This window comes from Lithobates pipiens, unplaced genomic scaffold, assembly GCF_037356315.1.
Source record: "Lithobates pipiens isolate NorthernLeopardFrog02 unplaced genomic scaffold, aLitPip1_a1.2 Scaffold_30, whole genome shotgun sequence".
Taxonomy (NCBI): domain Eukaryota; kingdom Metazoa; phylum Chordata; class Amphibia; order Anura; family Ranidae; genus Lithobates; species Lithobates pipiens.
Window position 1 is genome coordinate 64,124,957 of NW_027507791.1, and position 12,315 is coordinate 64,137,271.

General features: G+C 40.6%; 1 protein-coding gene across 1 annotated transcript in view; it reads right to left on the minus strand.

Annotated features, from left to right (window-relative positions):
- Positions 1 to 12,315, minus strand: part of RHOJ (ras homolog family member J) — a 127,930-nt gene that overhangs the window by 18,258 nt on the left and 97,357 nt on the right. The window contains exon 2 of the mRNA XM_077464363.1: positions 6,187 to 6,245. Coding sequence (XP_077320489.1) covers positions 6,187 to 6,245 — 59 coding nt within the window. The remainder of the gene's footprint in view (positions 1 to 6,186; positions 6,246 to 12,315) is intronic.

Consider the following 12,315-nt stretch of genomic DNA (forward strand, 5'->3'; position numbering starts at 1 on the left):
TTAGGGATAGTGAATGCTCTGGTCTGTCTGACTGTATGTAGTCATGTTGTATTGTCAGTGGTCGGTATTTTGTTTATAAAGTGCGTTAGTTGAGTGTGTTCAAGCCAAGCCATGGAAGGGTTGTGGCAGGAAGAGAGTATGTCAAGTAGGGAAAACGGTTTTCCAGCACTGAGCGTATGTCTTAACAGAGGAACCTCTGTCTTTTGCCAAACAAGAAATTTAAGTTTAGCACAAGTCGGAGGGAAAGAGTTGATGTCAAATAATGGAATCAAGGGACTAGGTCTCGAGGACAATACACCTTTGGTAAGGTAGCTGTCCCAAATTGGAATGATTTAGATCAAAGCATATTCATGTGTTAGAATGGCCCAGTCAAAGTCCAGACCTAAATCCAATTAGGAATCTGTGGCAAGACTTGAAAATTCCTGTTCACAGACACCTTCCATCCAATCTGACAGAACTTGAGATATTTTGCAAAGAAAAATGGACAAACATTTTCACTCTAGATGTGCAAAGCTCTTAGAGACATCCCCAAAAAGACTAATGCCACGTACACACGATCGGAATTCTTGTCGGAAACAGCTCTGATGGTTTTCTCGAGGGAATTCCGATGGAATTCGGCTCAAGCTGTCTTGCCTACACACGGTTACATTAAATTCCGATCATTTATAACGAGGTGACGTACAACACGTACGACGTCACTAGAAAAAGGAAGTTCAATAGCCAGTAGCCAATAGCTTCTGTCTCGTCGTTGAATCTGAGCATGCGTGATTTTTGGCGTGTCGGAATTGCATACACACGACCGGAATTACCGATAGAAAGTTTTTCCATTGGGAAAATTGAGAACATGCTATCAATTTTTGGCTGGCGGAAATTCGGACAGCTAAATTCCTATGGAGCATACACACGGTCGCATTTTCCGATGAAAAGCTCTCATCGGTCTTTTTCTGTCCGGAATTCCGATCGTGTGTACGCGGCATTACAGCTGTAATTGCAGCGAAAGGTGGTTCTACAAAGTATTGACTCGGGGGGGGGGGGGGGGGGGGGCTGAATACAAATAAATGCCACACTTTTTATATATTTATTTGTAAAAAAAATTGAAAAGCATTTATCATTTTCCTTCCACTGCACAATTATGTGCCACTTTGTGTTGGTCTATCGCAAAAATTCCAATAAAATACATTTATGTTTTTGGTAATATGATAAAATGTGGAAAATTGCAAGGGGAATGAATACTTTTTCAAGGCATTGTATACCTTGGGAATCTAGTGTTTAGATCTCTGTGTTCAAGTTCTTTGGTCTGCACACCTGCCAAATGTTTTATTTTTTTTCATATTATGAAAATGGCAGCAGAAAAGGCTTCAACGTATAAAGATGGGTGGGAGCATCAAAAATTCTAAGGGCAGCATTTTAAGGGCGGCACAGTGGTGTAGTGGTTAGCACTCTTGCCTAGCAGTAAAAAGGGTCGCTGGTTCGTATCCCAACCATGACACTACCTGCCTGGAGTTTGCATGTTCTCGCTGTGCCTGCGTGGGTTTCCTCTGGGTACTCCAGTTTCCTCCCACACTCCAAAGAAATGCAGGTAGGTTAATTGGCTTCTGTCCAAAAATTGGCCCTAGTATATGAATTGGGGACCTTGGATTGTGGGCTCCTTGAGGGTAGGGACCAATGTGAATGTGCAATGTACAGGGATAGGGACAATTGTAGACACTCACTCAGGTTGAACTGGATGGACTGGTGTCTTTATTCAACCTTACTAACTATGCAACGCTATGCAATGCCAAATAAGGACAGAGTTGGGAATATCTGCCATATACAACAAGCCAGGGGCTGACCCCAGGCTCTACCTATAGCTAAAATAACATGTTTTGAAACCAGGTAAGTCACATACTACTCTTTTCGCCCAAATAAAATCACCGTCTGTAGGAATAATGCACTGTGAAGAGTTACTATACCATACATCTCAAATTATTTAGAATACTGCACAATATGCTGAAATGTGGGCTCAATAACATATTACACTTTCCAGTTGCTGAGTCTGTTAAAGCCAATTCCTGGGAGCTGTTTGGATTTTCCCATTCTGTAAAGTGACTACATTAAAATGTGTAGGCAGCGATACTTATTTCATACAGCTGGATCATTGGCGCCAAGGTCTAAGTATTATTAGTGTCAGGAAGGAGGTCTATGCTATTTAATACTGTCTGAAACAGTTACATCAATAACCTTGAAAACTTGCTTTGGTGGGACACTGTAAAAAATGCAGCGTGAGCGGGACAGTTTGTCTCTGTGTGCATTCCTAACCCAGACAGATCACCCTAACCTCCATTCTAATTATTACCTGCCTTCTTTAATCAGCCGTTATGTATGCAGGCCTTAGAGATTTGTCTTATTTCATTAATCTCCAGGTTTAGCTTTTCCAGAGCTGGCCACATACATCAATTTTGTATAACTTTTTCCATTCCATTGTGTTTGGTGTGTATTTCTTTGGTGGTATCACATGTTCACAATTATTTTACACTATTAAAATACTGATTATTTGTTAAATGTATTTAGCACGACCAATTAGATTGACTTCTGTCATGCAAAATCAGTCACAGATGGACCCAAATTAGGCCGGTCTCTGCTGAACTGGCTGAATTTCGATCCATCTATGGCCAGCTTACTTAACCACTTCAATACAGGGCATTTTCACCCCCTTCCTGCCCAGACCAATTTTTAGTTTTCAGCGCTGTCACACTTTGACAATTGCGCGGTCATGCAACACTGTAAACAAATGAAATTTTTGTGTTTTTTTTTCCCACAAATAGAGCTTTCTTTTGGTGGCATTTGATTACTTCTGCAGTTTTTATTTTTTGCACTATAAACAAAAGAAGAGCGACAATTTTGAATATTTAAAAAAAAAAAAAAACACAATATTTTTTTTGCTATAATAAATATACTAATTTTTAAAAAACAAAAACACATTTTTTCCTCAGTTTAGGTTTTCCTCGGTGTTCTACATATTTTTGGTAAAAAAAAAAAAAAAAAATCGCAATAAACATATATTGATTGGTTTGCGCAAAAGTTGTAGCTTCTACAAAATACGGGATAGTTTTATGGCATTTTTGGGATTTTTTTCCATGATACTGACGTTGTGATGGACATATCAGACACTTTTGACACATTTTTGGGACCATTCACATTTAAATGTGACTGGCAAGGAAGGGTTTAACACTAGGGGGTGATCAAGGGGTTAATTATGTTTCCTAGGGAATGATTCTAACTGTAGGGGGCGGGAACACACAAGGGGAGGAGACTGATTGGTGTTCCACTGTACTGAGAACACACCATCGCATCGGTCTCCTCTCACCTGACAGGGAGTGGATTTGTGTGTTTACTAGGGATGAGCTCAGGCATGTTCTGCAGCAGCACATAGGGGCAATGTCTCACTGCCTGTGATTAGCACAGCGCTGCGCCGACTTCCTGGCAGGGTCTCACGTGTTCCATGTGAACACGCCTGAGCTCATCCTTAGTGTTTACACACACAGATCCATGGTCCTGCTGTGTTCACAGGCAATTGCGGGCACCTGGCGGACATTGTGGCCACCAGGCATGCGCACTGGGTCCTGAGCAACGTGGCAGGTACGCGCCCCCTAGACGGCCGGGAAGCCAAGGACGTCATATGACGCCCGCCCAGGATGGGAGATCCCTCCTGCATAGTCATATGACTATGGGCAGGGTAGGAAGTGGTTAAACAATGATGCTATTTTGTACAAGTTCCACTTTTTAATATCATGTGGTTATTTTTTGCAAAACAAATGTTACCATGCGCTATTAGAGACAGCGTTCACCCTAGACATGTGCATGACAAGAAAAATTGTTTAGTTTTGTTTTGTTTAGATTATTCTAAATTTTTAGTTTTGTTAAATTCAGTTGATTCTTTGATTCATACTTGGTAGTCGTATTCAGAAATTCACATTCTGAATTTGTTTATGTATTTTATCGCATTTTCTCAGAATTTCTCTGAAACTTTTTTTTATTTTTTTTTATTTGATTTGAATGCCACAGCCAAAATGTTTACATTTAAAAAGTGCATTTTGATTACACTGACTCTTTAAATCACTTTAGCTTAAACGGGTTGTAAAGTCAGAAGGTTTTTTATCTTAACCACTTCAGCCCTGGAAGATTTTCCCCCCTTAATGACCAGGCCATTTTTTGCAATACGGCATTGCGTCGTTTTAACTGACAATTGCACGGTTGTGCAATATTGTACCCAAATAAAATTGATGTATTTTTCCCCACAAATAGAGCTTTCTTTTACTTTTTGCTATAATAAATATCCCAAAAGTAAAAAAAAAAAAAAATTTCTTTATCAGCTTAGGCCAATATATATTCCTCTACATGGTTTTGGTAAAAACAAAAACAACCCCCCCCCCCCCGCAATTAGCGTATATTGATTGGTTTGTGCAAAAGTTCTAGCGTCTACAAAATAGGGTATGGATTTATGGCATTTTTATCATTATTATTTTTTTTTACTAGTAATGGTGGCAATCAGCGATTTTTAGTGGGGCCATGACATTTCAGCGGACATATCGGGTTCTTTTGACACTTTTTTTTGGGACCATTGAGATTTATACAGCGATCAGAGCTAAAAATAGCCACTGATTACTGTATAAATGTCACTGGCAGGGAAAGGGTTAATGCTAGGGGGTGATCAATGGGTTAAATGTGTTCCCTCATGAGTGTTTCTAACTGTGGTGGGATAGGACTGACTGGAGGAGGAGACATATCGCTGTTCCTAATTACTAGGAACAGCAGATCTGTCTCTCCTCCCCTGTAAGAACAAGGATTTGTGTGTTTACATACACAGATCTCTGCTCTGGCTCTCGTGCCCATGATTGTAGATGGCTGGGGGACAACACGGCTGCAGGCCACGTGCATTGGGTCCCCCTGCCGTGCAGCGCACGCACGCGTGTCTGCTATGGCTCTTACAGGAGCTGACGTACAGGTACGGCGATTCGTGGGAAGGAGCCAACTTGCCAACGTAAATGTGCATGGGCTGGTTGGCAAGTGGTTAATCATTAAGATAAAAAGCCTTCTGTATGCAGCAGCCCCCCTGATACCTACCAGAGCCCCCTCTCTGTCCAGCGATGCCCACAAGTGTCTCAGCTGTCCGAGACTCTGCCTCCTGATTGGTTGAGACACAGCAGCGGCACCATTGTCTCCCACTGCTGTCAATCAAAGTCAGTTAGCCATTTAGGAGAGAGAGGATGCAGGCCGGCCCATGGCTCCATGTCTAAATGGACACAGGGAGCTGTGACTCGGCTCAGGTGCCCCCATAGCAAGCTGCTTGCTTTGGGGGTACTCAACAGGAGGGAGGGGCCAGGAGCACAGAAGTGGGACCCGAGAAGAGGAGGATCTGGGCTGCTCTGTGCAAATCCACTGCACAGAGCAGGTAAGTATAACATGTTTGTTATTTTTATAGAAAAAAAAAACAAGACTTTACAATCACTTTAATCACCTAGGCTTAACTAAAACAGCATTATTTTGAAATGGTAATCTAATAACACACACAGTCTTCGATTTTAGAAATATGTTCGAAATTGAATGAAATTCGATGTAAAATTCAATTAGAATTTCGGAAATTAGGATGATTTAGTTTCATTATTTGGAGCATTCTGTAAACTTTGTTTATACTGTAATTTGGGTATTTGGATATATCTGAATCTCGGAATAACAAAAAATGTGTCCAAATATCTATTCACTGTCACTGGCAGGGAAGGGGTTAACGTTGGGCGATCAATGAGTTAAATGTGTTCCCTCGTGAGTGTTTCTAACTGTGAGGTAATGGGAAAAATTTAATTTCGAATTTTAAATCGAATTTTGGAAATTAGGACGAATTTAGTTTAATTATTCGGAGCATTCTGTAAACTGTTTATACTGTAATTTGGGTATTCGGATATATCCGAATGTTGCAATAACAAAGAATTTGTCCGAATATCTATTCGGAACGGAACGAACCGCACATGTCTCGTTCACCCTGCTTTAGTGCCAAGTGTAGACACAAATATCCAGAGATGGCCAAAAGAGGAAAAACAACATAAGGAAACTGATTAACAGAAATGTATATAAACTGGCTTGTCATTTGTTTGCGGTCACTTAAAAAAAAAAAAAAATACACAAAAAACATTTCTAAGATTTGGCTGTTACCTGTCCTGCAGTGTCATAGAGTCCCAGAAGATACTGCTTCCCTCCAACGCTCACCGTCACTGGAAAACAATAAAAGATAATGTTCTATTACAAGGGGAGCAATAATCATCTGTCAGCTTTTCAGCCATCTAATCTTCTGCTGGTTCCAACTCCATTTTCTCTAATGGTGACAGTGAGCAGCGAGCTAACAGATATCATGTTTAATCGAAGGCGGTAAAGGCTGCACTTAAAACAGATGGTCCAAGTCACAGTCTTGAGTGAATAGAATATATATGGAGCGCAGATTGCCTCAGATTAGACATTTTACACACCCCAGAGAGGCTGGAGCTGATTTGTACAATGCGACTGAAGGAACCTTAAAACTAATTACTGTAGTACATGAAATATGGGGAGACTACTTTCTGTCACTATACAGTTGGTATATAGATATACATACACACTACGCAATCACATACTGTATAAGTACTGTATGTGTGTGTATGTGCAGTATATATATATATATATAGTATATATAATTTTATGATATGGAGATTATATATATATAGATATATATATATATATATATATATATATATATACACACACACACCATATTTATTGGCGTATTACACGCACATTCATTAATTGTAAAAGGAAACAACTTAAAGGATAGGTTCTCCTTTGGGAACATGTTACATGTTCTACCGTTTTTAGGGTGGAACATGTAACATGTTCCCGCACCTGCAGCCACTCCCTGATCTGATGACACAATTTGCTTTGCAGTTGTCGGCTTGTAATCCTCAGTAACCTACCAGAGCGCTGTTAAGCGTTCTGGTAGCTTATTCTCTTCCTGACAGTGTGCAACTGCCTGCCCGTATGAGGTACGAGCAGACGGATAGGCTGCTTTCACACCGAAAGCGTGAACTGTTAGCAGTAAGGCACCTATCCTTTTTGCGGCGCTCTGCTGCTGTTTAAGCCGGGCTTTTGCGTGGCTTTTCGGCCGCTAGCAGGATGTTTTTAACACCAAAGAAGAGGTTAAAAACTCACGCATTGCGGCGTAGTGCTGCCCATTCATTGCAATGGGCAGGGGCATTTTGGGAATGCTGTATACAGCGCTCCCAAACCGCCCCAAAGATGCTGCTTGCAAGACTTTTTCTAACATCCCACAGGCGCACCCATTGCAATGAATGAGAGGCAGTTTTCAGGTGCCATTTCTAGTGTTAGAATGCCTGAAAACTGCCTCAGTGTGAAGGACAGTCTGAAGGAGTCCTGCATGGCACTCGTGATCTAGTGATTGCAGGTGCAATGCTTTCCAGGCTCCTAGTAAAAAAATAATAAATGCACTTTTTTTTTTAACCTGCAAAAAGGTGTGCATTTTTTATAGATTTTTTTACACTGGTGAACTTACCTTTAAAATACATGTTTATAAATATAAATAAAATATAAATATAAAAAGGCAGCAGGTGATTTATCCCAGCAGACTCCACTTGTAATTGAAATTCCTCTGTAAGGTGGATTGACACATTGCAAATGTTTATCGATTTCCTCTGTGATGATATGAACACCAGCACAACACAGCTGTTTTTTAATGAGGAGGGTACTCAACATTAATAATGGCTGTCAACTGTCTGAAGAGATCAAGATCTACCTTTATTTAATTTTTGCTGCCAACATTATCTGCAATGAATATGCACATCACATATATCCATGTAATGTACATTAACATAGCAGTAAAAAAAAAAAAAAGACAAAAAAAAAAAAAAAAAACTACCACAACACCTACTGTATAGTATATCAAGAAAGCACATTCTATATGCTCCCTAAACTAGTTGAAGTATTAAAAAAATGCAGCACCAATTCAGACCACAAGGGGGAAGCTTAGAGCTATTCATACATTTTGGAAAGGTGATATTCTGCAAAGCTGTTTTATAAAAAAGATCCAATAAGAACTAATATATATATATATATATATATATATATATATATATATATATATATATATATATATATATATGTATGTATGTATGTATGTATGTATGTGTGTGTGTGTGTATATGTAATATTTGGTTAATATTTTTATGAACAAATAAATGACTCAAAAAATGGTATACACACAAATATAAGTAGTATACATAATAAATGTAACCAATACCAGTGATCTAACTGCTCATTGTCTGCAAAACATGTTTAAAGGGTGCTTCCCCATTCTAATAAAAAAGGGTGCTTAACCACTTGCTTACTGGGCACTTATACCCCTTTCCTTTCTAGGCCAGAGAACGCGCCTGGCTGTGCTGCCATTTGCTACAGCACAAGCCAATCGGCAGGTCCCGGGCCATGATTTATGGCTGGAACCTGAGGATCGGCTGATGGAATGACAGAAGAGAGCCCTGTGTAGGTAAACACAGGGCTCTCCACTGTCAGCAGTGATGTGCCATTTTTTTCCTCCCTGAAAAGAAGGGAGTAAAAACTGGCACTTTGCTTAGTGAAAACACCACACAATACACATGTTACACATTATTAGGCATATATTTAACCCCTTGATCGCACTAGATATTAACCCATTCCCAGACAGTCTTATTAGTATAGTGACAGAGCATATTATTAGCACTGCTCACTGTATTAGTGTCACTAGTGATGTCAGTGGAAGTTAGTCAGTTCCCCCCAGCGTCAGTTAGTGTCAGATTGGCCACCGCACTATGGCAGTCCCATTATAAGTCACTCATCACTGCCATTATGGCCAGGTGATGAACGGTGCCTGGTTTCCTCCAGACATGATGCTTGTCATTCAGGCCAAAGAGTTCAATCTTTGTTTCATCAGACTGAAAGACCAGAGAATTTGTTTCTTATGATTTATGAGTCCTTTAGGTGTATCATGGCAAACTCCAAGCAGGCTGTCATGTGCCTTTTACTCAGTAGCGTCTTCCTTCTGGCCACTTCACCATACAGGTCTGATTGGTGGAGTGCTGCAGAGATGGTTGTTCCTCTGGAAGGTTCTCCTCTCTCCACAGAGAAATGCTGGAGCTCCGTCAGAGTGACCATTGGGTTCTTGGTCACCTCCCTGTCTAAGGCCCTTCTCCCCCAATCGCTCAGTTTGGGGGAGAAGGGCCCGCTCTAGGAAGAGTCCTGGTGGTTACAAACTTCTTCCATTTACAGATGATGGAGGCCACTGTGCTCATTCGGACCATCAATGCTGCAGAAATTTTTCTGTACCCTTCCCCAGATCTATGCCTCAGTACAATCCTGTCTTGGAGGCCTACAGTCAATTCCTTGGACTTCATGGCTTGGTTTGTGCTCTGACATGCACTGTTAACTGTGGGATCTTATATAGAAAAGTGTGTGCCTTTCCAAATCATGTCCAATCAATTGAATTTACCACGGGTGGACTCCAATCAAACTGTAGAAACATTTTAAGGATGATCAGTGGAAACAGGATGCACCTGGGCTCAATTTTGAGTGTCATGGTAAAGGCTGTGAATACTTATGTACATTTTTCCTTTTTTCTTTTTAATCATTTTTCAAAAATTTCAAACAAACTTCTTTCACATTGTCATTATGTGGTATTGTTTGTAGAATTTTGAGGAAAATATTGAATTTAGTTCATTATGGAATAGCGTTGTAACATAAAAAAATGTGGAAAAAGTGAAGCTTTGTGAATACTTTCCGGATGCACTCTAAATTACTTTAGAGTGCTATAAATTCTAGATACACTGCTGAGGTGGCTTTTATAAGTTGTCATATAAGCGGGTTCATTTAGAACACAAATAACACATCTAGAAGAGCGTTCATCAAGCTGTCCCTCAGTGAGAATCCTTTGCCGTTTTTCCGTTTCCACAGAGCTGCCTTGATTTATTCCCACGTTCCTCCCCTGTGGTATGATACACAACATGGACATACTAGCGCAGCACTTAATGAATCTGCTATGTTATAGACGTAATCTTCTGTAGTAATTATTTGCCCACAGCATCTTAGCAAATCTGTGATTTGGTCTTTGTGCTCTATTGTCACTGTACGTCAGACTAACAATAAACCTCAGCTAACACGATGTATATGTTCATTCATACATAACTAATTAAAATAATATGTGAAGAATATCAAAATCTTAGTATATCAGGAATTTACACAGCTAAGAATATTTTTGACAGGTATTAGGTCTCCTTCCTTAATTTGAGAATAATTCTATATTATTTGATTGTTAGTAAAGTGGGTCATAGTTTGTCCTTTTTCCTGAATTGCACCAGAGGCTCAAACAGTAGGTAACACAATGGTAAATGATATGTGTGCAGGAAAAATGCTGCTTTAAGCCGGCCATAAGTGGATCGAACGTTGGTCAGTTCAGCAGGGACCAGCTATAATTCGATTCCTGTATGGGCAAGCTGATTGTACCCAAGTCAATCCATCCATCTGCTTTTTTACAACCAGCTGGTCTAATATTTTTACATTTGATTAGTCTGCTGGCCTGAAATGCTCCCCTGCCGGCAGAACACAATACAGACATACCCCACTTTTAAGTACACAGTGGGGTTTATTTACTAAAGCTGGAAATTGCAAAATCAGGCTCACTTCTGCATACAAGCCAATGAGCTTCTAATCTTGGCTTGTTCAGTTAAGCTTTGGTAATAAAACCTGGTAGCTCATTGGTTTCTATGCAGAAGCGAGCATGATTTTGCACTTTCCAGCTTTAGTAAATAAACCCCATTGTGTACTTAAATGTGGGATATGTCTGTAGCTTTGAGGCTGCATTCACACCTGAGCGTAGCGTTTTCAAGCGTTTTTTGCGGCGTTTTTTGCCGCGAATTTGTGCAGGGCAAAAGGTCACCAATGCTAAAAGAAGAAAAACGCCCAAATCAGCCCGATTCGACAAAAAGGGTCAGGAACTTGTTTGAGCTTCAAGCGTTTGGCTTCAGGCGACTTGGAGTGGAGATGTGAACCATCTCCATTGAGAATAATGGATTTTTTCCCCTCCAGCGTTTTGTAGCTTCAGGCGTCAAGCTACAAAACGCTCAGGTGTGAATGGGGTCTAAGGGAAGCATTCCCCCATCAACATGGACTGTGGGTGGAAGGAAAATCAAGTCATCTATGTGCTGCTATAGTCTGTATATGAGCACCATTGTTGATATATTGTTAATGTTACAGAAGACAAAGACATATTAAATTGGAGGGCCACCAAAAAAAATGCATTAATAATCTTAAAAAAAATTAAGAAAAAATATTTTTTTTTTCATTTACCTGAAACCGCTGTTGCTAGACAGTCTTCTTAATCTGCCTCTTCCTATTCCGTGGCGCTTCCTCCTCATAGGTGAGCGGCCCCATTGCCTTCTGGGACATGTGTGTGTCCCAGAAAACAATGGGGCCATTCACAAAGCACTGCGCGATTCACGCATGCGCAGTAGGAAACGGACAGTGAAGCCGCAAGGCTCCACTGCCTGTTTCTCTTCGTTAAGATGGACGGATCGGCCTCGGGGCGGCCAACATTGCGGGATCGCCAGACAGGTAAGTGTCCTTATTAAAAGTCAGCAGCTACAGTGTTTGTAGCTGCTGACTTTAAAAAAAAAATGTATTGGCCGGAACGCCCCTTTAACAATGTGAACCTCCAATAGTTTGAAGAAGACCCTTTTCTTTTGTCGCATGACTGCATCCCCTGTGCACAAAACTAGCTCCATAAAGACATGGTTTAAAGCAGCCTTTCACAACCCTTTTACCCTAAAGGAACCCTCAAAATAATTCTCAAATTTTGGGAAACCACTGCTAACACTTATTAGCAGTCAGTGGCAAAAATGTAACTGGACAGTGAAAAAAAAGACCCCTTTTATAGGTAGCTAAAAAGAACACTGGTGTCATGCAGCTGGATCTGCCAAGTGATGTTGGCCAAGGAACTATGCAGGCACATTCAGATGGGAGGTAAATGAACCAGGGCCGCTGTTAGAAATCACGGGGCCCTGTATAACCTACCTGATGGGGACCCCCTCGACCCCATCCCTGGCCTGCCTTCGACCCCACCCCTGACCCTACTTTAAAAAAAATGCAGCTTTGTATTCAAGTGCATGCAGTAGAAGTGGGAGCAGTTACAAATGCAAGTGTAAATGAGGACTAATGCTACAGTGCTTTTTTACTCAGAAAATAGGTTCAGAAACTCTATCACACCCCAATTGC